This window comes from Anthonomus grandis, chromosome 12 (assembly GCF_022605725.1).
Source record: "Anthonomus grandis grandis chromosome 12, icAntGran1.3, whole genome shotgun sequence".
Taxonomy (NCBI): domain Eukaryota; kingdom Metazoa; phylum Arthropoda; class Insecta; order Coleoptera; family Curculionidae; genus Anthonomus; species Anthonomus grandis.
This window is the reverse complement of record NC_065557.1, coordinates 2,782,795-2,809,651: the sequence shown is the minus strand read 5'-3', so window position 1 is coordinate 2,809,651 and position 26,857 is coordinate 2,782,795. Positions and strand designations below refer to the sequence as shown.

Here is a 26,857-nt window from a genome sequence, read left to right as displayed (position 1 = left end):
ACGATTTTCATTTCGACAAGAACGTTACGATAATTATGTCAACTTAAGGAATTTTAATCACAGTCCGACAACTTTCTAAAAAACAAACTCCAAACCTGGCAACACCGCTATCATGAGTATCTTAACATAACCTAACTTCTTCTCTATCTTGTATTATTCTCTAGGGCCCCCTTTTGGGACATGAAAAGTTCAATTAAATCAATTTTATATGGCTATACATCTTAAGAACGTTAAACTGCAGGCTCTGTTCGGCTTGGGAGCGCACAATTTACAAACATGCTGCGGTCACAGGAGGTATGAAACGACATAACATAAATCGTCATTAATTGCCTGGGTTTGAACGGCAAACAATTTTAGCTTAAGCCATCTATCAATTCCTAAGGCAAGGCACCGTCCTTTACAACATATTGATCACTATAGGACAATCCATTTAAGTGTCGTTAATTTTAAGAAGCGAAGAAGTGCTGAAGAAAAGGTATGTCTAGCCGACTATATAATATTAGTAATTTGATACAAACGCTACAGAAACATCCAATTACAGAGTGGGGAAGACTAATTATTTTACCATAGATATCTTAATTTGTTTTGATGTTTGACATGACTTAATCTTTTTTTGTTGTTTGATTGGCAGATGATAAGCTAAACTTTCTTTTTGTTTACTATAATTGTGTGCGGCAACTTTTCATAATCCCGTCCTCAATGCTTCACAACTTATTCAAATTAAGGGTTTTTCAGTTCTAAATATATCCTGTGTGTAACTCAATAAGTTCTTTTGAGGCAATTGTGCATTTGAGTCTAGTTGAGTGCCTGGAATAATCTCTTTTAATTATTTTTAAATTGTCTTTAAGTATCTACACTAAATTGCTAGTTAAGTGTCTAAGCACCCTCGAGCCTATTCCAAAAAATTGAAAGTAATTAGAGAGGTCCTAATTTCCAAGTTATATTCTAGGCATTTGAGTCACTTTTAGTGCCTGAAATAATCAATGAACTCCTCTCAAGTCTCGTCCATGCATTTCACTCACTTTGTATGCCTGGAATAATCCTTTAAGCTCCTTAAGTCACTTCTAGGAAATGAAAAATTATAGTAAATAAATTAAATATAAGAAAGTTGATACCTATTAGGTTAAAAATTGGCCTAAGAAGTATGATTTTTGCTTCAGTATAATTTTTTACACTGAAATTTCAATTTTTTTAACATAATTAAAAAAAAATAATTCGAGTTTTTCCCTACAAGGAAGTGCGTTTTCTGAGCCATAATTTCATATATGAACCATTTTTGTGGGTTTAATATTTTCTGAGCTAGAGCCAGTTTTACCTGTCAAGGTCCAAAGCTCACCAGATTTGAGGTTTTTGGAATAAATTGACTATTTCGAACTAGTAAATCATTCTTTTTTATTAAAACTTTTAAGATTTTTTTGTAATTCCTTTAAATCATAATAAATGACATTCTCTAGCTAGTTTTAAGTTCCTTTAGTCTCTTCAAAAAAATAAAAAGTCATTACAAGCGAGTTAAGGCTTTTTTAATGCTCACTCCAAGTGTCATTTCAGTCACTTGGAGTGCATGGAATGATCATTGAAGCCTCCTTAATTTCAGACATTCTATTTCTGTCTCCTCAGCTTTAAACAATTTTTTAAATTTGCCGCTGTCATCTAAAGTTGACCCAAATGGTTTTTTTTGAGTTTGTATTATGAATATAAACTGTGTACTATGGAACTACAACTGCCTATTATTAAAATGCACTTCAGAAAAGCCCTAGAAGTCTCGATATACAAAAGAAATCAAAAGGAGAGCTCGTAGATGTATGGCAAGGCATCACCCTGACCGAACTAGCCCATGTCTTACAAAAAGACATCCGATATGTAAAAGATATCTTTTTAAATGAAATTAACGATCCGAACACTGCCATATATGACTTAAAGTACCTGCACAATGGCATCAGACGTGCCGGCAAACGGATGAAAATAGTAGGTAAACACGAGCCAATATTACAATAAAAAATAGTGCTAAAGCGTTATTTCAGCTAGACCGAGTAATGAGGAAGAAAAGGAGAAAACTGTGGACCTGAGACCGCGACCTCCGCCTTCAAAAGACCAACTGAAACCCCGACCGCCGGTCGTAACTGTTATGGGGCACGTGGACCACGGGAAAACCACCCTGTTAGATGCCCTAAGACATTCTAGTGTTGTCGAGCAAGAATTTGGGGGAATCACGCAGCATATTGGGGCTTTTTTGGTTACACTACCCTCGGGGGCTAAAATTACTTTTCTAGATACACCGGGACACGCGGCATTTAGTTCGATGAGGGCCCGGGGGGCCAATTTGACCGATATCGTGGTGTTGGTGGTCGCTGCTGACGATGGGGTGATGGAACAAACCGTTGAGTCTGTTAGAATGGCTAGAAATGCGAACGGTAAGGACTTTATCGTTTTGTAGCTTTCAGTGAGTAATTGTTCTCATATTTATTTTCTCATATATTGATTGATTTGGGTGATTTAAAAGAAAATGATATCAACAAAATATGTCCTAAACCTCTTAGTTTTCGAGCCACAGGGTGTTAAAGTTAAGAAGATATAATATGGTTTTTGAATCATAAAAAAGATAATATTGCAGTAATTTTTATGAAATTTGGTACACACTTTTTGATCACTAAGGAGCAGCTTATGACGAGATAGATATTTTAAAATATGTACCAGTGACGTCCCGTACGAGGTGTAAACTAAATATTTTTGAAGAAAAAAATTATACGCCACCGATGTTTCTAAAATCCAAACTTGTTTTTGATATCCTCATTTATTTTAAAACAAATAATGTCTCTTGTCTTAATTTCATACGACGCACCGTGTTCCGTCAAATCGGAAGACTCATTTGAGAGCTTTGCTTCGTCGTGGTACTCGATCGTTGTTAATGTCTAAAGTTGTATTCAACAATTTCTTTAGTTTGTTTTTTGCTAAATCATTATTCGTGGCTTTTTATCGCGTCATATGTAAGACAACCTTAATTTTGACCGAGAAGAGTCGCACGCATCTCTAGTCCAGTACTGCATCGATCCTGATTGTTGGGAACTGGCAGCATGAGCATTGGTATATAAACTACTGATTAAAGACGTCGCTCTCCATATATAAAGACACGCGAGTGTGAATTCCAAAAATTATAAGTGCCGGCACACCGTCGAACCCAGCAAATCTTTGGAGGTGAACCCGGAGTCCTGAACAGAAGCGACAGCAAGGTGAGCCACACATTATTTTGGGGTTATCTTGGCCGCCTTCTTAAATTTTTATGCATTAATTAATTAAAGATACAGTCCACTATTTTTATATTTCTCCTACACACCGTTTTAGCCCAAAAAAATTAATCCCAAAAACGTTTTGCTTTCTTCAGTTCGATATTTGGTTGTTGCAATTTGGTAGGCACCCATATACCCGTGGCATTTCTACCTTTATCAGTATCATTCACGTTCACATGATATTGAGTATCTAAATTCTAAAAAAATGTAAGCATATTAAATGCCTTTTTAAAGTAAACGAAATAAAAAATTCGTAGACTATGTGCTATGGCTTACTTGTGACTAGTGTTGCATTTACTCTCATGAACTGTGAACTGTGTGTTTACAATTTAGTTTTGTAATTTATAGAAGAGTTATTCAGGGTTAAATTTTAAACAAATTGTCAAGAAATTCAACAATTTGTATCTGCAGACCTAAAAAGGTAAATTTTGTTCGGTTTTCTATGAACGCCTTTAATTTTAAAAGTACCTACTCAAGATAGATTTTTTTTTAATACCTGAGCACCTGGTCTATTGCGCTTTATCGTTGATTTTTGGGACATCTAATATAACATAATCATAATAAATACAGTGAACTTCATATATATTTCTTTGTTACCGTCCTTTCCAGTACCAATCCTGGTGGCGATCAATAAGATCGACGCCCCGAAAGCGGACGTGCCTCGCACCGAACGCACGTTAATAGAAATCGGGATCCAGGTGGAAAACCAGGGCGGCGAGGTGCAGTCGGTGCCGATTTCCGCCCTAAAACGGCAAAACCTGAACCAACTGACGGAGGCGTTAATTTTACAGGCGGATTTACTGGAATTGGGCGGAGATCCCGGGGGACCGGTCGAGGCCGTTATCGTGGAGAGCAACGTGCATCCCCACCGAGGGAAATTGAGCACGGTGGTGGTACAAAGAGGCACTTTGAAAAGGGGGGACGTTTTAGTGGCCGGCACCGCAATGGGTAAAGTGAGAACGATAAAAGACGCCGACGGGCGAGAGATGGACGCGGTACCGCCCGGATATCCGGCCGAAATTGACGGGTGGAAAGAGTTGCCCGGTGCTGGGGAGATCGTACTCGAAGCCGAGAGTGAACGGGTGGCCCGGCAAGTTATCAAAGTGAGTAATCACATTTTGTCAGGTTTCTTTGATATATTCCTTCGAGTGTTCAAGTTTTATAACTAGGATATCATAAATTTGAAACACACTCAGGTGACCATCTATGTTATTGTGACAAAACACAGGGGGAAGAGACAAAAAGCACTGTTACATTGCAACTATCTGTACACTATGTTCTATTTCTTGATGAGATTGCATGGTATGTCTGTAATTTTTTAAGATATAGCTTTGCGCCTTTCTGTATAAATAAATAATGACTTTTATTAAAATAAAAATCTACATAATGAATAATTGCTCATACAATACCTAATTTCTGTCTTAATGCAGTTTAAAAAGCCGGCTGCACACGGTGTGCGATAATATAATATATATTAAATGTTTGCAAGCCAATATACTATATATTATATTATGATGGCAGCAAACGGGGTACGATAATATAATATACCTACCTTACCTTTTATTATTTTGCCAGTTGTTTAAAAAAATGATCGGTTTAAGTGACGTATTATTGCTAGATACAATAGATAGTTCGTCAGATGAAGAATGTGATACTATTTATGACGACATTGTAGCAATAATAAACACCAAACAGAAAAGAAAATACTGGATAAGTAATCATATCAAATTTAGAAAATCACGCGGTGAATTTTCGCTATTTAATGATTTGGATGATGAAAAATTTACAAATTATTTTCGAATGGACAGAAATAAGTTTTTCCAACTTCATGAGTTAATAAAAGATGACATAAAGAAGACAAACACAAATATTAGAGAAAGTATTAGTTCATTAGAGGGATTAGCAGTTACTTTAAGGTAAGTCATAGAACTGACATTATGAATACAAACACTTTATAAGGAATTACTTTATTCATATAACATACGAGTAGTAGAACAAAAAATAAGAACTACATATCGCGATATGTAGCGCATCATTACTTAAGTAACTTCGTAGGTCGTCATTTTCATGTTCATGTGGGTCTGGAGAGGTAACGTTGTTTTGGGGCCATTGGGCGTTTGATGAGGAAGGACGCGATAGAGTCGATGGTAAAGTATTTGGGGAGTGCACGTTAGAATATGAAACAGAAGAGTCAAGTCGTAAGTGAAGAACATGGAAGAGGCACAAGATGTCGTGTATATTGTTGCTCATTTGAAAAGACTTGATCTTGACATGGACGTTTATTGTGAAGTTGTTCTTCACGGGCCTCCATAACACTATTAAATATCTGCCGCTGAACCTTTACTTGCAAATAGTCGGAAAGCTTGTTAGTTTCGTCATACATGCTATCAAAACACTTTTTTTAGGGCTGTATCTTCCTTTGGTTTTAAATTATTTTCAAGTAATTCTCTTCTAAACAAGTCTCTGTCAATGGATCTGAGTTCCCGTCGTTTTTGCTCTTGCTCAAGATAGGCAGTAATTTTGTCGGTTTTTCTGTTAGCTCGCGGTGTCTTATGGGTTTGCTGTGATGGCTGATTTGTTGTATTCTGTTGTGATGCCTGAGTTTCTTTCAATATTTTCAGCAGTTTCAGTGGCATCTTGTGTCTCAGTGACGTTGGTTACCGCATCGTTGGTTACAATGACGTTGGTTACAACAGCGTTGGTACTTCTTTGACGATTCGTGAGATGCGGAAGTAGAAAATTCATTTGATTTTCATATTTCCAGGGCCTGGTGTCACTATTTGCAGCTTGCCCTGTCGTTGTTTTTCGTTTATTTAGTGCTTGCCTATGGCCATCTCGCAGTTTCTTCCACATGAGCTTTGCTTCTTTCACTGAAACAAAAAATTTTTTCAGATTTCTAGCTGCTGGAGACACGTTTAGATCAATTTCTTATAGTTACAGGATGGGGGAAAGAACGGTGTCGAAGATTGTAGAAGAAGTATGTCAAGCATTGTGGGAGCGCCTGCAATCCCAGGTACTCGAAGAGCCAAACACTAATGACTGGAAAGAAATCGCAAAAGGTTTTAAGGATAATTGTCAGTTTGATCATTGCGTCGGTGCAATTGACGGCAAACATGTAACCATAAAAGCGCCGCCTAACTCGGGCTCAAGTTTTTTTAATTACAAAAAAATATTTTCCATTATTTTGTTAGCAGTTGTGGATTCCAACAGAAAATTTATTTATATAGACGTAGGATCTATGGGGAGATTTAGCGACAGTGGAATCTTAAACGATAGTACCTTTGGAAGAAAATTAAGAACTGGGGGATTAAACTTACCATCTGATGAGCCGTTATATCCAGGGGGAGTAGAAATACCATATGTTTTTGTGGGCGATGAAGCGTTTCCGCTGATGACTAATTTAATGCGTGCATATCCACAATCGAACTTCTCAATCGAACTATCAATTAAACATAATTTTTATGACATGCGAGATGATATTGAAGCCCTCGATGATAGGCAACTAACGCCATTAGCCCATTGTGGATTTCGGTGTTCCAATGACAGTTTTTTTGTAAGGGAAGAATTCTGTCAATATTTTAATGGCATAGGAGCAGTTCCTTGGCAAAGTACACGGGTTTCAAATAGACTATTGTAGATATTAATTAATATCTAAAATGTCCTTATAATGTCCTTTTTTAATTTGTTATACCTACTTAATACATAATATGTATATCCATAGAATAATAATTAAAAAGAAAAAATAAGTAAATTTAAGTATTTGTTTAACCACTGAAAACAAGATACATATAAAAGCAAATTATGATTTTTATCTACAACAAAGGTAATTGTTCAAATTCCGTGGCATTCAAAGTAGAGCAAATTCTAAAGAACTTTTGTAAACTTCATTTTGGTTATAAAGGTTTGCTCTGTTTACTTTATATTCACTGATAATATAAGGTAAAGCATTGTACAAGGTGGCCCGTTTATTATGGGCCTATGTCTTTCTCGGAATCTACAGGGTGTACAAAAAAGTTTTAATACAAAAGTTTTATATTACCAAGTATATTTTACAAGCTTTTATTTAACTTGCCCTGTATGTGTGTATGTGTGTTAATCCTATATATTATTACATTTTTGGATTATATGCAAAATTTCAAAAACTTTAATGTATCACACGTCATATTTTCTTCAAATGTTTTTAAAATACAGGGTCCTAAAATTTGCACTTTTTATCAATTTAAGAGGCTCTAACCCCAAATCTATTAAAAATAGAGAAAATCTGAGTTCACTTCCCTATCTTAACTTTTCAATACCTATCTTTTGAGATACATGTCATTTATGACACCTGTCAAAAAATTATGTCAAAAGTTTTGACAGGTGACATGTATCTCACAAGATGGGTAATAAAAAGTTAAGATAGGAAAGTAAGCTCCGTTTTTCTCTATCTTTAATAGAATTAACTTTAGAACCTTTTAAAGTCATAAAAAGTGCAATTTTTAACACCCTGTATTTTAAAAACTGTTGAATAAAATATTACATGTGGTACATTAAAGTTTTTAGAAAGTTGCATAAAATCCAAAAATGTAATAATATATAAGGTGTCCCATTTAAGATTTTTATGTTAAAGTCAGTACGGCATTTTTTGAACACCCTGTATTATTAAAACCCAAATATTTAAAAAAATATACTTGGAACTATAAAACTTTTGTATTTAAACTTTTTTTGTACACCCTGTAGATTCTGAGAAAAGACATAGGCCCATAATAAACGGGCCACCTTGTACATGAACTATGTATTTAAAAAAAGTCTATATTTTAAAAAACGAAATATGAGGTAAGTAAGTGAATAATTACCGCACTCTACCTAAATTAAAATAATATTAAATAAATAGGCACCTACCTCTTTAATTTCATTGTTTTTATAGTCTTCTGTATCCACTTTCCATAAACATGGGTATTTTCTCACACTTTCAATTAATTGTTCCATTATAAGCACAGTTTTCTAAACTCCAAACAAATAAACAAACTTTGGATAACAAGTGTAGACTAGTCGGCACTCGGCAGCAGCGAATTGCGGCCTCTGCGGGCGACGGGACGCAAGGGGATGGTCAGATATGACCAGATATATTATGAAAATATCGCTCGGCAAGCATATTCGTACAGAGATATAATATATCGCCTGGATATAGATATTTATTATAGTGTCAATGAGCGGCGGTGTGTGCTTACTAATCATAAGCGATATTTTTGTAATATATGAGCTATAATATATCTTATATTATCGCACACCGTGTGCAGCCGGCTTAAGTCTGGCTTAAAGCTACTCAACTGAACCAGACATAAACACTATAATAATATTTTAGATATATCTACTGGCTAAACTAAAATAAGAAATCTATAAATTTTACCTAAATTACTACACTATTATTAGTTTCTTAGTTTCTTTTATTACACAGAAAATATATCAGATAAGAAAAATATAAAAATCTATCTCTTCTCTCTCTCTTAAACCCAGCTCAGAGAGGAAGAACAAGAACTGAAACGACTAGAACAAGACCTGAAAGTCATCGAGCAAAAACAAGAGGCCCACAACCAGGTCTACAAGGAAAAACTGAAACGGAAAAGGCTAATGGGGTGGTACCGATTGAAACCGGAGGGGCCCAGACAGCCGGAAATTCAAGAAGGTTAAAAAAAAACCCGAACTCGAAGGAAAATGAAACTAAACGTTCTCTTTTTAGTTAACGGTCCTCCCGCGTTTAATATAATCGTGAAAGCGGACGTGGACGGAACGTTAGAAGCGATTTTAGAGACCCTGGACACGTACGAGTCGGACGAGTGTCGTCTGGATATCGTCCATTACGGTGTCGGTCCGATAACCCGGAACGATATCGAAATGGCGGCGGCGTTTAATGCTGTTATTTACGCTTTTAATGTCGCGGTACCCGGCGCTCTGAAGAATGTGCTGCTGGAGGAAAACGTTACCGTTAAGCCGCATAACGTTATTTACAAGCTGATCGAGGATTTTAAGGAGGAGATTAACAGTCGGTAAGTGTTTTTATTTTGTTGTAAATCCTCTTGTATCCTATTTTAATTTGCAAATCATAGAGACGCCCTGAGATTTTTTAAACAGTTTCAAAGGGAAGGTAAATTTAACATGCTCGGCACCAGTGGGATAAAAGTAACTATTATACAGGATGTTCGTAAATAAGTGCGATAAACTTTAGGGGGGTGATTCTGCATGGAAAAATAATGACAGTTTGCTATATAAACGTATGTCCGCAAATTCGTTTGCCGAGATACGGGGTGTTAAACTTTTTCTTAAAAATTGACGATTTATTTGATGCTCTGAGACCGGTCGAGATATGTAAATGATATTTGGAGGGTTTTAAGATGTAGTTATCGCGCATTTTTTGTCATGCAATTAGGAATTTTATGTTTACCATTGGCGCGCATACGGGTAATGATCTCAATTTTTTTAAAGAAAAAGATGGTAAGCCACCGAGATATTTTAAATTAAAGATAATTTTTGAATTCGTCGTTCAATTTGTGACAAAAAACCTCTGTCACCTTTTTTTCGTATGTGGCGCCGTTTTTATGCAAAAAAAAAGAATCTTAACGCGTATTTTTCATTTCTTTAATACATTATCTAGTAGGCTACTGTCAACATTAATTATCTAATATTAAATACAAAATGTCAACATTCATCTGCGAAATACGAAATGTCAAATTAGATATGCATTTTATCTATGGCCGAAGTAATGGAAATGGTCGGCAACCTCGAAGATTGTATGCTGAATTGTATCCAGGACGTAGAGTACCCCATCACACAATATTTGCTCGTCTTCGTCAACGTTTGCGTGAAAATGGTACGTTTAAGAAACAAACGGCTGACTGCGGACGCCCTCGACAAGTACTGGCACGGTGCAACTAAAAGAAGCAGTTCTAGAGTCACGGAACGTAGTTGCGGAGTCACCTGAACCAAGTTCTCGAAAAATTGCCAACATATTGAATGTAAGCAACTTCACTGTATTTGAAATTCTTAAAGAAAATCATTTGTATCCATTTCATATTCAACGTGTGCAAGCTCTACTACTTAGAGACTTTTTTCCACGTCTATTTTTTTGCCTTTATGGATTCTTCATCAAATCGCTCAAATTCCTAATTTTTTAAATGGTATTTTGTTTACTACTGACGAGGCTACTTTTGGAAGACATTGCATACGGAATTTCCATAACAATCACTTATGAGCTGAGGAGAATAGACATTGAGGCTCATTTTCAGCATCAGTTTTCAGTAAATGTATGGTTTGTATTAATTGACGATCATTTAATCGGCCCATATTTCCTCCCACAACGCTTAACAGGAGAATCTTACCTTCATTTCCTACAGGAAGAGTTACCTGTTCTTTTTGAAGAAATTCCACCGGCCCATTTTAGTATCAATGTACGTAATCACTTGAGGGAGGTTACTCAGTTCAGGGCTCCTTGTTCGGTGTTAAACTCAGTGGAATTTTGTAAATCAATTAAAAATATACAAGTTCCCCCTTCGGCGCAATTAATTTCACTAGATGTCAAAAACTTATTCCCGAGTATACCACCGAATAATTGTCTGTTGCTGGTGGTTAAACTATTAAGGGGTAAACTTCCAACACTGGTCATTGAACACTTACTATCACTCCTTTCAATCGTCTTACAACAGGACTTTTTTCAATTTAATTATATGGTTTTTTCAGACCATAGAAGACTGGCCATGGGTTCTTGTCTCTCGCCGTTTCTGAGTAAGGTATTTATGTGCAACTTGGAGAGCACAATAACATCTAGCGAATTTTCCAATTATCTGGTATTTTATAAGAGATACGTAGATGATATTTGTATACTTTGGAACGGGGGGGACGAGAAGCTCAGAGAATTTCTAATCTTTGTGAATGGCCTCCACCCTAAAATAGAATTCACAGTTGAACATGAAAACAATCAGTGCTTGCCTTTCTTGGATCTCCTCTTGAAAAGGAACAACAATTCTATTGAGTTTGAAATTTTCAGAAAAACCAGTACGACAGACAACATCATACAATTCCATTCAAATTCACCTACAACCCACAAATTTGCTAGCTTTAATTCTCTGTTTTATAGATTATTCAACATCCCACTTTCCAGGGACGCCTTTAATAAAGAACTTAATATTATCAAACAAATTACCTTAAACAATTCTTTTCCGTTAAAATCTATTCATAAATTATACAATAAATATAAGCTTTCATTCAATTTTATTCAAACAAATATTAGAGCTAATGTTACCTACAGATCTTTGACATATTTTGGTACAATCTCTGATATCTTGGGCCGTTTTTTCCAAAAATATAATATAATTACCTTATTTAAAACTAGTAACACACTTAAAAGTCATATTGTTAAGGTTAAGGATAAGGTGGACCCGCTCATTTCATCGGGGATATATGAAATTAAATGCGTCGAATGCAGTGTACATTGGACAATCTGGCAGAAGAGTAGCAACGCGTATTAAAGAACATAAATCCCAGTTTGATAAAAATATTAACACCGATATTGTAGTGAGTATTGAACCACTTATTAGAAAATAGACACACTTTCCCGCCCGAAGAAAATATCAGAATTCTACATAAATGTGATAAAGGTAGAAAGCTCGATCTCTTAGAGACGATGGAGATTAATAAAGCCATAAAAAGTCCCGATTTTATATGTGTGAAGGACGGGACAGAATCATTTTATTTTTAACAATATTAACTGTACATCTCCATCGCCTACAACGAGTACCATTGCTACAGACGCAGAACTATAGAACTCCGCACCATCAGAATATAAAAATTTGCAACTAACTTGACTTCACTCTAGTAAATTAATGTGTTTTATTGTAGATGTCACAATGTGTATTAATTATGAAATTTTTAATCTTTGTACCTATTTGGAATGTTTTGTTTGTATAAAATTAGAGTTCGTTTACGTGTATGGATGTGTATCGTCCTATTTTTGGTAAGGGAAAACCTTATTTTTTATTGAGAGTTTTTCGTTCCTGCTTTTGATATTATACCAGTACCTTAGAGAGAAAATGGATGACTTTTTTAATTTTTAACTTAGATACAGTATTTCCAAATCGTTGGCTAAATAGAGGAGGTACAGAACATTGGCCTGCTCGATCGCCAGATTTACATCCTCTAGATTTTTCGATTTTGAAGTTTTCTTAAGTCATTAGTTTATTCCGCTCCCGTCGAAAATGTTGTTGACCTGAGGAATCGAATTATAGCCGGCTATGAGATAATAAGAAATACGTTAGGAATATTTGCGAGAATCATTGAGGCGAAGAGTTGAATCTTGTGTAACGTCTGAGGGACGTTATTTTGAACACTCGTTGTAGCTTTGCGCCTATTTAAAATTTTATTATTGTTCTGGTTTAATGTTGTTGTACTAGATAGTTCTTGATAATGTATTAAAGAAATGAAAAATACGCGTCAAGATGTTTTTTTTTTTGCATAAAAGCCGTGCCACATACGAAAAAAAGGTAAGAGAGCTTTTTATATCTTAGTACATTTATATAGCAAACTGTCATTATTTTTCCCTGCCGAATCACCCCCTGAAGTGTGTCGAACTTATTTACTAACGCCCTGTATAAGTGTAAACCCTGATTCTTTCTATTTAATTACCCGCTTGAAGTAAACGAATGGGTTTATCTGAATTAATTTTAAGTTTTTATTCAAAAACCGTATTGAAACGAATAAATTGCACGGGTTATGTTGTTTGAAAGGAGTTTTGTAAAGAAAACTTGATTTTATTCAAAATTTTCGCTTAAAAAGTAATTTTTGCCTTCAGCACAAGTGAATTTATATTTTCAAGATTTTTGGAGCAATTTTTTCAATAAGTATTTAATACAAAAACAATGCTATTAGATTGGATATTATGGGTAAAAAACGGTGATTTTTCCAAAGAATTTCTTACTGGACAAAAGTTTGGGGTGGGTGGGGGGGTAAGGGTTAGTTGATGAAAAACAAAGTTTTTGCAGAACATATATGTGGGAATCTTTAATTTTGTACATATTTTTTTTATCATACCTTATCTCCTTAATGCAATAAATATCTCTTATATTATTTACAAACGAGACCGCCAAAAGTAACAAATAAAAGCAAACAACAAAGCATTTCTAATAATAATCGTCGCGGCAAGCCGCCAAAGGCAATAACATGGAAATCAAAGCGTTTTTAAGAAACGGCTTTCTTTGCGATAGTTCCAGGTATTCGAGTTCGAAGCCGAAATGTTGATGTAAGAACAAAATCGGGGGTTTTTAGTCTCTGTTTAGATTTGAGTAGCGAAAGTTGCACGACGGGACGTTAAAAAATATTACGACGATAACGACGAAACGACGTTTAATAATTAAAAGTTTTTCCCGAAAAGACGGAAAATCAAGAGACGCTTGATTTATTATCGGGGGTGCTTTTATCTGTCTTGACATCATAATCTAGACGGGGTTTTGGTGTTATGATTTATTTAAGATGTAAGACGAATAAATTTAAGAGGTTACTCAAGACGTGAGTACAGAAGTATTCTTTCTTAGATGTTTATTTAAAATAATCATCCGTTGTTCATGTTGGTTTGGCTGTGTTACCGCTGTGTCGAATCTTTGTTAGACTGTTTGTGCTGCTGTTTGTAAAATCCGTATAACTTTTGACTTTATTATTAAACCTTATTTAATTGATACCAGGAACTTTTATTATCATAACCCTAGACATCGATAAATTCCTACATTTACGTTCAGTATTTAATTTAATAACACTGTTTGTTTAAATTTGATGTAATTTTATATATAAATATTTACGATCAAAACAGCGTTATTAGATTTGATAATATGGACAAAAAAAAGTGATTTTTCAGAAGAATCTTATCAAATATTTGAAGTGTAGTAATCGAGTTTAAAAAATGCCGAAATTTTCTCTCTTTTGTAAACAGAGTCGTATACGATATACGTATATTATACAGTTTAATAAATGTACCTTGACCATATACGGTTGATAAATATACCAATAGTTTTAATTTAAAAATTGTATTTGTGTACCTAGGCACAGTATAAAGAACAAGACAGTAGGTTCACTCTCTTGCGGCCGTTTGAAGTAGGGACTTCTAAACAGTGCCGACTTTTTTTACGCGGTCGTAAATCATTATTTAGTTTTGACGGCAATCCTTTACGATACGGGGGGTGTTTGAAACATTTTTAATAAGGAATATTTACGTACATCGCGGCGGGCAGCGTGTAATATATGGAATTTTTTGAAATTAAAGGCACTTTGAATTATTGTTAAAATGAAATTGAAAGAATATTATTAAGTATCTCTTTTGAACAAATAACTATAAGAAAAACACTTGGTAGATAGCTTTAAAATTAAGTTTATTAGAATGTACACAATTAAATCTTAGCTTTACGTTCCTTTCATGCTCTTTTTTTAACTGACCAAGAAACTACCTACCTAATATTACATAAACTTAATTAATAATAACTTCGTTAATATACCCATTTTTTAAATATTTAATAAAATTTACATAATAATGTGATAACAACACTCAGCATATGGAACTCGGTAACAGTGAAATATAAAAAAGCAGTTAAATAAAAAAAACTTATTAAATGCCTAATTATTTGCTTTTAAAATAGGGGATGAAAAAACAAAGCGCTAAAATTCAAATAAAACGAAAATAGGTGTTTTACAACCTAGAATTCATATAAATATGCAAAATAAATATAGTTTTACATTGGGGATTATAGTACACATCAATAGTTTGAAACCTAAACCCTTAAAAACCACCCTTAATGACGAAAAAAATGCAGTTTTAAGTATGGTTAGACGGTATAAGTGGCTAAAATTTATATTATTCAAATGATTGCAATGCAACTAATAATAAATCGGATAGCTTTTACTATTCAAAACCACCACTAATAACAGAATATTACCAAAAATTTTGCATTTTTTTAAATTAAAATCACGATTTAAAAAAAATATGTACTCTAAATCGCTGACACTTTTTGAACATATTATTGGTACCTATATATAGTCCATTGTAGAAGGCTACGCTTTAATTTTTGAAATAAATACATAATTTTTTATGATAAATTTTTTTAAAACTGCAATTATTTTTATTTTATTCCTAACTTTTTTAATTTTTATGCTAATGACTTACAATCAAGTTTATTTTAAAAGTTTTTGATAGTACATACTTGAAAAAATGTGCTAGATATTTGTCTAAAAAACGTTTTTTTTTTTTAAATTATTTCACGTTATTATTTTACGTCATTATGTTTTGTTATCTAAAAAAAGGGGTTATGTTCACACAGTTGTATCTTAGCGCCTATAGCACCTAGATAAATCAAACAAAAGCCAATCTTTTGTTTTTAAACCAACTTTTGTTTATTAGATTTTTTTGTAGGATCTCAATTTTCCGAGATATTTAAGAAATACTGAAGAAAAGCGTGTATTTTTTTCTGTAAACTAATCCATTTTTATTTAAAAAAAAATGTATATCCCCTTTTACTCCTGCAGCCATCTACGCAACATATCGCCGGCATTTTTAAAGTACAAAATTCCGCACAACGCTATTATAGTTCTAATATTGAAGACGCCCCTGTATAACGCAGTCGCCACCGGGCAGCAAAAAAGAGTAGCATCAGAAAGCGAGTGAGAAAGGCAACATTTTGGGCGGCGCTTAGAGTGATCCTTCTATTCTAGTTTATGTTCGGTGACCTAGGTAATGAGAAGTTGTATAGACCCAAAAAAACTGAATTCTTTTCAAAACTTAATAGCCCGTATTTATAAAACTGAAGCATTTACTTTGAAGTAAAAGGTAGAAGTAAAAGGTTTTGCTCTAATTCGTATTCATAATATCTACCTCTTCCTTGCAAGCAAATGCTTTGGGAAAATAAAGTAAAAGGTACAGAGATTAGCGATTTCGACAAGACATGACTTGCAGCGTGCAGTCAACGCGTATGTGGTCTGTAACTGATGGGGTTGATCTTATTTGTTTCATAATCAAAAGCAGTTCGCACGTCAAATTGATGTAAAGAAGATCCATCTAACTTATTTGTGCATAATATATTTAAAATGTCTGACACCGATAGTGAACAGGAAGTTACCGAAGATGCCCCTAACGAGATGATGTTTATCGCTGAAAAAGTCCAAGCATTTCCGGAGATTCTCGAGAAATGTCAACTTCCAGCGATGAAAAAAAAGAGAACTGCTGCATTAACTGATATCGTTAAGGAATACGTTACTTTATTTGGCAAGGAGATGATTTTATGAAAAAAGTGAACAATATGAAAACGCGACTGAAAAATAAAACTGACAAAAATAAAACAGGGAACAAGCCCATTCGTCTTTTGTCCTGGGAGAAAGTTATGTTAAATGCTATGGATGCGGACATAAATCCTGTACTAAGTCGGGTACCAGGTGAGAAATAGATTCAGGTCTTTATTATTACCTTGTAGGTACTTATCATGCATGTATATTTTTATTAGGGGCTCTTGCAGTTGGAGTGGCAAGTCAACCTTCTTTACCTACTTCAAAGGATGACATTATGGTGAAAAACGATGCTCATCAGATGATTATGCCTCAAGTAGTAGCTAACAAAAAGCTGTTGAAGAGGTTGCTGCAAAAAAAATTCCTCCGAAGCCTACCTTTGCTTCGGGCAAACAAGAGTCTGACGAGACGAGGCAGTTAACGACAACCCAGCTTCAACGATTAGTTTTAGTTGAACAACTGAAAGTTGCTCGTCTCCAACAACAATATTACTCTGCCAAGCTAAAAAATTTAAACGAGGCGTCAAACGAAAAAGCTCCGCAAGAGTATGTTGTTGTTGAAGATAATATTTACCAAAACTTGTAAAAATAAACGTATATGTAATATGTATCATTTATAACAAAAAAAATAATTAAACGTTTTTTTCCAGTTCAAACGTGTAAGTTTATTTTTAGTTTAAGTAAATACATCTTTGTACGTTTGAAGTAAACGACATATACATAGCATTACATGAAAGTTTTAATCCTAATTATACAGCTATATTCTTATTGGTAATAAGACGAGCTAATTCCTCTCGCCGCCTTTGTCCTTGTGCGCAAATAGCATCTACATTTTCATTCTCTATAAATGGCAAGTCCTGTTCTTCTTCTTCGTGATTTTCTTGAAAATCTTCACCTCTTAATTGCTTAGCTATATTGTGCAACACGCAATTATAACTTTTGGAATACTGGTCAGTTTTAATCTGCATCCATACTTCAGGATAGGAAATCGCCGCTTTACTTGCCCAAATGTATGCTTAATCACAACTCGCTCTGATGTAAGCAGCCTGTTAAAGACTCTCTGATATTCATAGTAAGGAGTCATAAGACATGACATTATACCATACCCACTGTCTCCTAGAAAAATAGTGTTTCTTGTCTTTTTCATGATTTCACACACTGCCGAATTTTTCCATATACGAGCATCGTGGACTGATCCAGGCCAACTTGCATCTATACTAGTTATAACAGAATTCTGGTCGCATGTAACCTGTACATTAATACTGGCAAAACCTTTTCGATTTACATATTCGTCTCCAAATTGGGCTGGTTTTCCATCAAGACGAATATGAGTGCAGTCGATAACTCCAATAGCTGTGGGAAAACGGAACCTGGTCAACCATTTCTCTTTGGCCTGCATAATTTGATTTTCTTCATTTGGGAACCTGATAAATTTGCCGGCTTGTTGGACACTGTAGGTTGCGAACATCCCAATTCTTCAGCTATTCCGCTTTGAAATCCAGGGTTCGCACAATACCGCAGAAATATGTTCATTTTCTGCACAGGTGACTGGGCTGCTCCACGAGATTCGAAATCCATGCCAAGAAAGTAATTTGCCAACCACACCACATTTTCCTCCTCAAATGTAAACAATAACGTCTTGAAATCTGACTCACGAGGTGTACGTCTTGGTTTGTAGTATTTCCTTGTACGTAAATGCGCCACATTAGCCATAACTAACACAATACTGCGACTAATCAACCAGAGATCACTTAAGCAACCCTTACAAATAGATTTTATTAAATGAAATGCACAAATTTTAAGATGCAGGCTCTAAGAATTAATGATAAAATGAGAAAAGTTGCTGTAACCTAGATTCCTTTTTTTAGAAGCAAATCCTTTAGTTATTAAGCAAATGTTTCTTTTTATAAATAAGAAAAAGTTAACACCTTTTACTTTGCAGAAGCGAGACCTTTTCCTTCACTTTTTTTATGCATATACTTTGAAGGAATTGCTTTATTTTTTGAAAGCAAAAGGTAAAACTTTTTTTTATAAATATGGACTAATGACTCATCTTAAAAAAATTGAATTTCTACTTATTTGCATTAAAAATCGTACAACTACTTTTCATAGCGATACACCTTTCTTCCGAGATATAAAAAAGGGTTTTTTCACCTTTTACTCGAAAACCTTTAGGTTATGTGAGAAAAGTATAGATATAAAAACTATAAATTTTTTAATCGCCTATAATTTTATTAAAAAGCATTTTTTTCTCAGGCAATTCTTTTCTGCAAAAAAATTGTTTTTTATTAACTATATCTTAGCCCCCCACCCACCCCACACAACTTTCCAGTAAGAAATTGTTTTCGAAAATCACTGTTTTCCAAAACAATACGCATGAATAACAGCTCGTTTCGTCGTTAAAATCTAATAACACAGTTTGTTTATTTAAATTTGATATAATTTTATATATATTTAGTATAAAAACAGCGTTATTACATAGGATAATATGGACAAAAAACAGTGATTTTGTCAAACGAATTTTATCAAATATTTGTGGCGTAGTAATCGACTTTAAAAAATAGATACGTAAATCCCGTGCCAATTTTTTTAAATGCCGAAATTTTCTCCCTTTTTTAAACAGAATCGTATGCGATATACGTATATTCTACAGTTTAATAAATATACGGTTGATAAATATACCAAAACCATCGTCAAATAAATATATATTTGCTTGCACAACGTACTCATTAAACATGCAAAACTGAAAATGAAGCCGCCCAATTAACCCCAAGACACAAACTTATTTATTACAAGACAAATACACCTAATCAAACACCTCAAAACCTCTTGACCATCTTCGGCCTTATATTACGCGAATTGATATCCGCCAACTGATTCACGTGCGCTTTCGTACTCTGCAGCTCCTTCTCCATCGTCCCGATCGTCTCTTGGAGCATAAACCGCTTCTGGTTGGCCGACATCAGATTCTCCTCCAACTCGCGCACCTCCTTCTCCAACTTACTGATTTGGGTCTCGCGCATGTCCACCTTTTCGTGCAGCTCCTTAATCAGTCTCTCTTTCATCTTCCCTTCCTTGGTCAGCTCCGTCAGGACCAACCGTAATTCTTGCGAGTACTTCGTGAGGCTCTCCTTCTCCATCAGCAGCTCGTCCCTGGAGGCCTTCAGGACCCCCGCCATGTTCTCCCTATATCGCAACAGGTTCTCCATCTCGCTTATTTGATGGCCCTGTTTCTCCACCACCAGCGTGTAGTACTCGATCTTCTGCTCGCTATCGATAGACTTCCTCATCAGGTCCGAGAGTTTGCCGCGACCCTCCTCGATCATCCGTTGCAACTCGTCCGTTGGACACTTGACGTTCTGTTCCTCGAGCGCCTCCTGGCGCACCTTCAGCTGCTTCATTTCCGCCCTAAGAGCCGCCACCTCCGTCGATTTTTCCGTTAGTTTCGCCTCGCTCTCCTCCAACAACATTTTGTATTTGCTGATGCACTCCTGCTGCTTGGACAGTTGCCTGTCGGTTTCGGTGGGGCAGTTCTCCTCCTTTTGTCGCTGCTCTTCTTCCTCGTGGTAGACCCTCTCCTTCTCCATTTTGCGGATCTTGTCCTCCAGCTCGCGGATTTTCAGGTCTTTGCTCATGTTGTCGATGTACTGGTCTTCCTCGGTGGTGGTGGAGGCGCGCTGTTTGCCCCAGCAGATGCTGCTCGAGAGCTTTTGCATTTCCAGTTTGCTGTCCTCGCCCATACGGGCCAAGTAGCCCTCGAAGGCGGCGCATTTGTGTACGGCCTCGTCCCGTTCGGTTATCACGTTTTCCAGTTGGATTTTTATGGAAACCAGGTTACTGGAGAGGGTGTCGATCTCGTTTTGCATCTGGATTTCTGTAGTGGTTTTTTCTGATTCGATGGTTTTTAGGGTGGATTCGTATTGGGTCTTGTGGGTTTGCAGCATGCTGTCTTGGCGCTTCAGCATCCTGCTCAGTTCCTCCTTCTCTTTCGTCCATTGAGTTTCTTTATGTCGGTTCTGGTCTTGTAACTGTCGCAGTTTCTTTTGGAGCTCTTGGTTGGCCGCGTCGGTTTCCCTTTTGGCGTTTTCCAGCTCGGTCAGTTTGGCCCGCATGGTTTTTATATTCTGCGAGTTCGAATGGTTCCGGGACCTTATGTCCCCTGTGGCCTTACGCTCGCTCTCCAAGTCATGCTCCAGTTTCTTGACTTGTTCTTTGAGGGAGTTGACCAAGCCGGTTAGCTCCCCCATAGACTTATCGTAACTGATCTTACGGTCGTCCAGTTTTTTTTGTAATTCCCGTATAACATGGGCCGATTCGTAAGTGAGTTTTTCTTGGGCTCGGAGTTTCAGTTCGAGCTCGTCCGCTTTGGCGTTATTGTTTTTCGCGTTAAGGAGCATGCGCCACTTGGTTACTAGTTCGTTGATTTTGGTCTGGTGCTCCTCAATGATGGCGTCCAAAGAGTTTTGCAGCATTTGCCCTTCGGTTTTTAGGGATTCGATGCGCCCGGACACTTCGGAGAGGTCCACCTCCGATTTGGTGATGCTCTCCAAAAGGTCCACGATAAGAGCTCGTCTGCTCAGCAGGTTCTGGCATACGTCTATGAGGGTCTTAGGGATGTCTTCGAGGGAGGATTTCATGCCGGCCACCACTTGCGGGGACAAACTTTCGCCGCCTCCGTAGCTGTTGAGTCTGTTATTGTAGTCATGATAGGAGAGCAGCTTGATGTCGTCCAACTGGACGGTTTTGTGGTGCTTCTCGAGCTGTTTCTTGATCTGCAACAGGTTCTGGTACAAATCCAACACCGGTTTTTGCTTTTCCAATAATTCGTTTCGCATCTGCACGTAACGTTTGTTCTTATTGATAAACTGGATCTCCAAAGTGTGTTTGCTGGTGACTACGGTTTTCGAGTTGGTCCTGCTGCTTGCGTTCGAGGGAATCTTGACGGGGCCGGATAGTTTTATCGGTAATGGGATGCTCGATAATGGCGGAAGGGCTTTCGCGAGTTTTGGCGATAGGGGCTTCGCCGATCGCGGTCTTTTAACGGGTTTTGTGGATACATCTCCGGTAGAGCCACCGCTGATGTTCGATCTGGGACTACTGGGCGAACTTAGCGAATGTAAATCGGAATCATACAAACGGTCCAGGTGTAAACTGAAGGCTCCGCTGGTGGACGTTAGGTCCGGGGCCCCCGGTAGGTCTCCCGCGTGGGGCGCCAACGGATCCCCCTGATGGACGTTCATGTGTCACGTTCATTTATCGCTTTCTTCGGGATTTAATTTCATTACTTATTTACTATTTTCTACGGTTTAATATAATTTTGAATGTTTTATGTGATTGACATTGAGATGAAGTTCAGGCGGTTACCTGTATGATGATTTCTGGTACGTTGGAATGGCGTTTGTTAGTGGCTTTAGGTGCTTTCTGTTGAGTACCTTTGGGGTTTAAGGTTAACGGTCACGTTTCCAGTCAAATGAAAATATAATAATAAATTAATTGTTAAAATATTCAAAAGTGTTACAAATTAACCATCGACATTCTGAAAAATGGATAAAGAAAGAAAACTCTTTAGAAAAAGCTTTCTGGATGTCCGTAAGATTATACGGAACTAACCATCGACGTTCTGAAAACTAGAGAAGGAAAAAAGCATTTTACTGTAAATTGAAAATTTTCATAAATAGACAAAGAAAAAGAATTATTCAGAGAAAACTCCCTGGACACTCATGGAAAGATAATACCAAAGTAACCATCGACGTTCTGAAAAATAGAGAGCGAAAAAAATCTTTTAGATTTTGACTCCTTGGACGTCTGTACAAGAATTATATCGAAATTAATCATCGACATACTAAAAAATAGACAAAGAAAAAAAAAATTTAATTCTTACACCCTGGACGTCTCTATAGTAAAAGTAACCATCGACGTTCTAAAAAATAGCCAAGGAAAAAAATTCTTTTAGATTTTGACTCCCTGGAAGTCTCCACTAGAACTATATCAAAATTAACCATCGACATCTTAAAAAATAGACAAAGAACAAAAAAATTTACTCTTACTCAACCAACTGTAGTAAAAGTGACCATCGACGTTCTGAAAAATAGACAAAGAAAAAAAATCTTTTAAATTCTGAATCCTTGGATGAGTTTGTAGCTGAATTATATTGAAACTAACCATCGACGTACTAAAAATAGACAAAGGAAAAAAACTTAAAGATTTTGACTCCCTGGACGTTCGCAGAATAATTATATTGAAAAAAACCATCGACGTTCTGAAAAATAAACAGAGAAAAAAATCTTTTAGATTCTGACTCCCTAGACGTTTGCGGGAGAATTATATTGAAAAAAATCATCGACGTTCTAAAAAATAGACAAAGAAAAAATTTTTTTTTAGATTCTGACTTCCTCGACGTCTGTACAAGAATTATATCGAAACTAACCATCGACGTACTAAAAAATAGACAAAGAAAAAAAATCTTTTAGAATCTGACTCCCTGGACGTTTGCAGGAGAATTATATTGAAAAAAACCATCGACGTACTGAAAAATAGACAGAGAAAAAAATCTTTTAGATTCTGACTCCCTAGACGTTTGCGGGAGACTTATATTGAAAAAAATCATCGACGTACTGGAAAATAGACAGAGAAAAAAATCTTTTAGATTCTGACTCCCTGGACGTTTGCAGGAGAATTATATTGAAAAAAACCATCGACGTACTGAAAAATAGACAGAGAAAAAAAATTCTTTTAGATTCTGACTCCCTGGACGTTTGCAGGAGAATTATATTGAAAAAAACCATCGACGTACTGGAAAATAGACAGAGAAAAAAATCTTTTAGATTCTGACTCCCTGGACGTTTGCAGAAGAATTATATTGAAAAAAACCATCGACGTTCTAAAAAATAGACAAAGAAAATTTTTTTTTTAGATTCTGACTTCCTCGACGTCTGTACAAGAATTATATTGAAAAAAACCATCGACGTTCTAAAAAAATAGACAAAGAAAATTTTTTTTTAGATTCTGACTTCCTCGACGTCTGTACAAGAATTATATCGAAACTAACCATCGACGTACTGAAAAATAGACAAAGAAAAAAAATCTTTTAGAATCTGACTCCCTGGACGTTTGCAGGAGAATTATATTGAAAAAAACCATCGACGTACTGGAAAATAGACAGAGAAAAAAATTTTTTAGATTCTGACTTCCTGGACGTTTGCGGGAGAATTATATTGAAAAAAACCATCGACGTACTGAAAAATAGACAAAGAAAAAAATCTTTTAGATTGTGACTCCCTGGACGTTTGCAGGAGAATTATATTGAAAAAAACCATCGACGTTCTGAAAAATAGACAGAGAAAAAAATCTTTTAGAATCTGACTTCCTGGACGTTTGCAGGAGAATTATATTGAAATAAACCATCGACGTTCTGAAAAATAGACAGAGAAAAAAATCTTTTAGAATCTGACTCCCTGGACGTCTCTACTAGAATTGTATCGAAATTAACCATCGACATTCTGAGAAATAGACAGAGAAAAAAATCTTTTAGATTCTGACTCCGTGGACGTTTGCAGGAGAATTATTTTGAAAAAAACCATCGACGTTCTGAAAAATAGACAGAGAAAAAAATCTTTTAGATTCTGACTCCCTGGACGTTTACAGGAGAATTATATTGAAATAAACCATCAACGTTCTAAATAATAGACAAAGAAAATTTTTTTTTAGATTCTGACTTCCTCGAGGTCTATACAAGAATTATATCGAACTTAACCATCGACGTACTGAAAAATAGACAGAGAAAAAAATCTTTTAGATTCTGACTCCCTGGACGCTTGCAGGAGAATTATATTGAAAAAAACCATCGACGTTCTAAAAAATAGACAAAGAAATTTTTTTTTTAAGATTCTGACTTCCTCGACGTCTGTACAAGAATTATATCGAAATTAACCATCGACGTACTGAAAAATAGACAGAGAAAAAAATCTTTTAGATTCTGACTCCGTGGACGTTTGCAGGAGAATTATTTTGAAAAAAACCATCGACGTTCTGAAAAATAGACAGAGAAAAAAATTCTTTTGGGATCTGACTCCCTGGACGTCTCTACTAGAATTGTATCTAAATTAACCATCGAGGTACTGAAAAATAGACAAAGAAAAAAAAACTTTAAGATTTTGACTCCCTGGACGTTCGCAGAATAATTATATTGAAAAAACCATCGACGTTCTAAAAAATAGACAAAGAAAAAAAAATTTAGATTCTGACTTCCTCGACGTCTGTACAAGAATTATATCGAAACTAACCATCGACGTACTGAAAAATAGACAAAGAAAAAAAAAACTTTAAGATTCTGACTCCCTGAATGTTCGCAAGAGAATTATGTTGAAAAAAACCAACGACGTTCTAAAAAATTGACAAAGAAAAAATCTTTTACAATCTTACTCCCTGGACGTCCAACTATAGTAAAACTAACAATAGACGTTCTGAAAAATAGACAAAGAAAAATAATCTATTAGACTCCGACTGCTTGGACGTCCGTAGGAGAAATATGTCGAAAGTAATCATCGACATTCTGAGACAAAGAATAAGATCTTTTCAATTCTGACTAGCTGGATTTTTGTACAAGAATTATGTCGAAGCCATCGACATTCTAAAAAATAGACCAAGAAAAAAACTGATTCCTTAAAAATTCTTAGAAGAATTATATTAAAACAAACCATCGATTTTCTGAAAAATAGACAAACAATTTTTTTTTTAATTTGAACACCAAGAATAATTACTTGTTTGAAACTTTTATCTATCTAGCGTTTGAGGCTAATTTTTAGATTTAATTAAAAATGTAATACCCTTGCAGCACCTATATGCTACATAAATACAGTATATACTTCTTGGACGCCTGTATAAGAATTATATTGAAATTAACCATCGACGCACGGACAAATAGCCAAAAAAAAAATCTTTTCAGAGTCTGATACCCTGGACGTTCGTAGAGGACTTATATCGAAACTAACCATCGACAATCTTCATTTCATTTACCATTTCTTGTTTTTTTTTTCTTATTCCCAGACTCCCTCCGAAAGAAATCGAAGAAACCTTAGGCGAAGCGGAAGTACTGCAACAATTCGAAATTGGCAAAGGGCGTAAACTCGTGCCGGTGGCGGGGTGCCGTTGTACAAAGGGCATCCTACAAAGGGACGCTCTTTTCAAGGTCATACGTAACGGCGAAATTATTCACACAGGTAAGAGCGAACCGCATGACCGACCTCCCCCCAACCGGTTTCATCTTCAGGTCCCTTGTCCTCGATGAGACACTTGAAAAGCGAAACGAACGTGATAAAAGCGGACACGGAATGCGGACTGCAACTGGAAGACCACGAGGTGCAGTTCGAAAAGGGCGATAAAATCGTGTGTTTTGTGAAGAAGGTGGTGAAACAAGTCACCGATTGGGATCCTGGATTCTAAAGTTGTTAAGGCTTAATTCGTTAATAAAATGTTGGATTTTTTTTTTAGGTTTTAGCCCCCCCACAAGGTAAAATAAAGACTCCTCTTACCAGTCAATCGATTTATTAACTTACATAACCATCGTAAAACAAATATACCTAAACTCTATTAAAAAAATAAATAACAAGTGATATTGGGACGCCTCAAAGCTAATACTGATGTTCCTCCTCAAGTGGTCCTCAAAGTTTCAATTAACAGATCCATGAGCCTGGTGAGTCTGTTCCTGATTTGTCCCACGGTCCTACTGGGCAACCGTTCGGCAATGATTTGTAACGCGTACTCCTTGTCGTCCTCCTTCTGGAGGGTTTCCAGGATGATCGTGTCCTCCTCCCTCCGCCACGGGGGTTCGTCCGTGTCGCTCTGGGAACCCTTGGTGCTCTCCTCGGAGGTGGTCGAGTCGTCCGACTCGTAGTTGTCTTGGGACGACTCCTCTTGGTAGATCTCTGTTAAGGAGAAAAGTACGTAAGTAAATAAGGCCTTTTAATGGATGAAATAAAATTATAGTCTAAGAGCCAGCGACACTACATCATCGGGAATTGTGTTATGAATAATAACAGTGCATAGGTTGGACACGGGCGAGTATGGAACACCCTTGTCCAGCGGGCAAATCCTGTGCCAATTAGTGTAATAATTAATTAATGAAAAATACGAAAATCTTGATTCGTAACGTATTTAGGAATGAAATCAATAAGTACATGATATTAAAGGAGACAGGTGGCATTTTAAGGAAATATATGTGTACCGAACCCCTGTTGACCGAGCGCAAAGGGGTTGCTTGTAACTATTGTGCTTACATCATCAAGAATT

The 26,857-nt window shown here is 36.1% G+C and overlaps 3 protein-coding genes across 3 annotated transcripts in view; 1 reads left to right on the top strand and 2 right to left on the bottom strand.

Annotated features, from left to right (window-relative positions):
• Positions 1-120: 120 nt before the first annotated feature.
• LOC126742728 (translation initiation factor IF-2, mitochondrial) lies at positions 121-26,107 on the top strand. The gene is made up of 9 exons (XM_050449511.1): positions 121-294; positions 358-475; positions 1,747-1,969; positions 2,022-2,411; positions 3,894-4,387; positions 8,781-8,949; positions 9,004-9,310; positions 25,616-25,788; positions 25,839-26,107. Exons 1-9 carry the CDS (start codon positions 209-211, stop codon positions 26,009-26,011), a joined length of 2,133 nt encoding a protein of 710 aa, XP_050305468.1. The 5' UTR covers positions 121-208; the 3' UTR covers positions 26,012-26,107.
• Positions 19,259-21,960, bottom strand: LOC126742725 (golgin subfamily A member 6-like protein 7). Its single transcript, XM_050449508.1, has one exon. It carries the CDS (start codon positions 21,808-21,810, stop codon positions 19,390-19,392), a length of 2,421 nt encoding a protein of 806 aa, XP_050305465.1. The 5' UTR covers positions 21,811-21,960; the 3' UTR covers positions 19,259-19,389.
• The window catches only part of LOC126742722 (GON-4-like protein), a 35,454-nt gene continuing 34,693 nt past the window's right edge, over positions 26,097-26,857 (bottom strand). Inside the window, exon 13 of the mRNA XM_050449506.1 lies at positions 26,097-26,493. Coding sequence (XP_050305463.1) covers positions 26,219-26,493 — 275 coding nt within the window. The 3' untranslated portion in view covers positions 26,097-26,218. The remainder of the gene's footprint in view (positions 26,494-26,857) is intronic.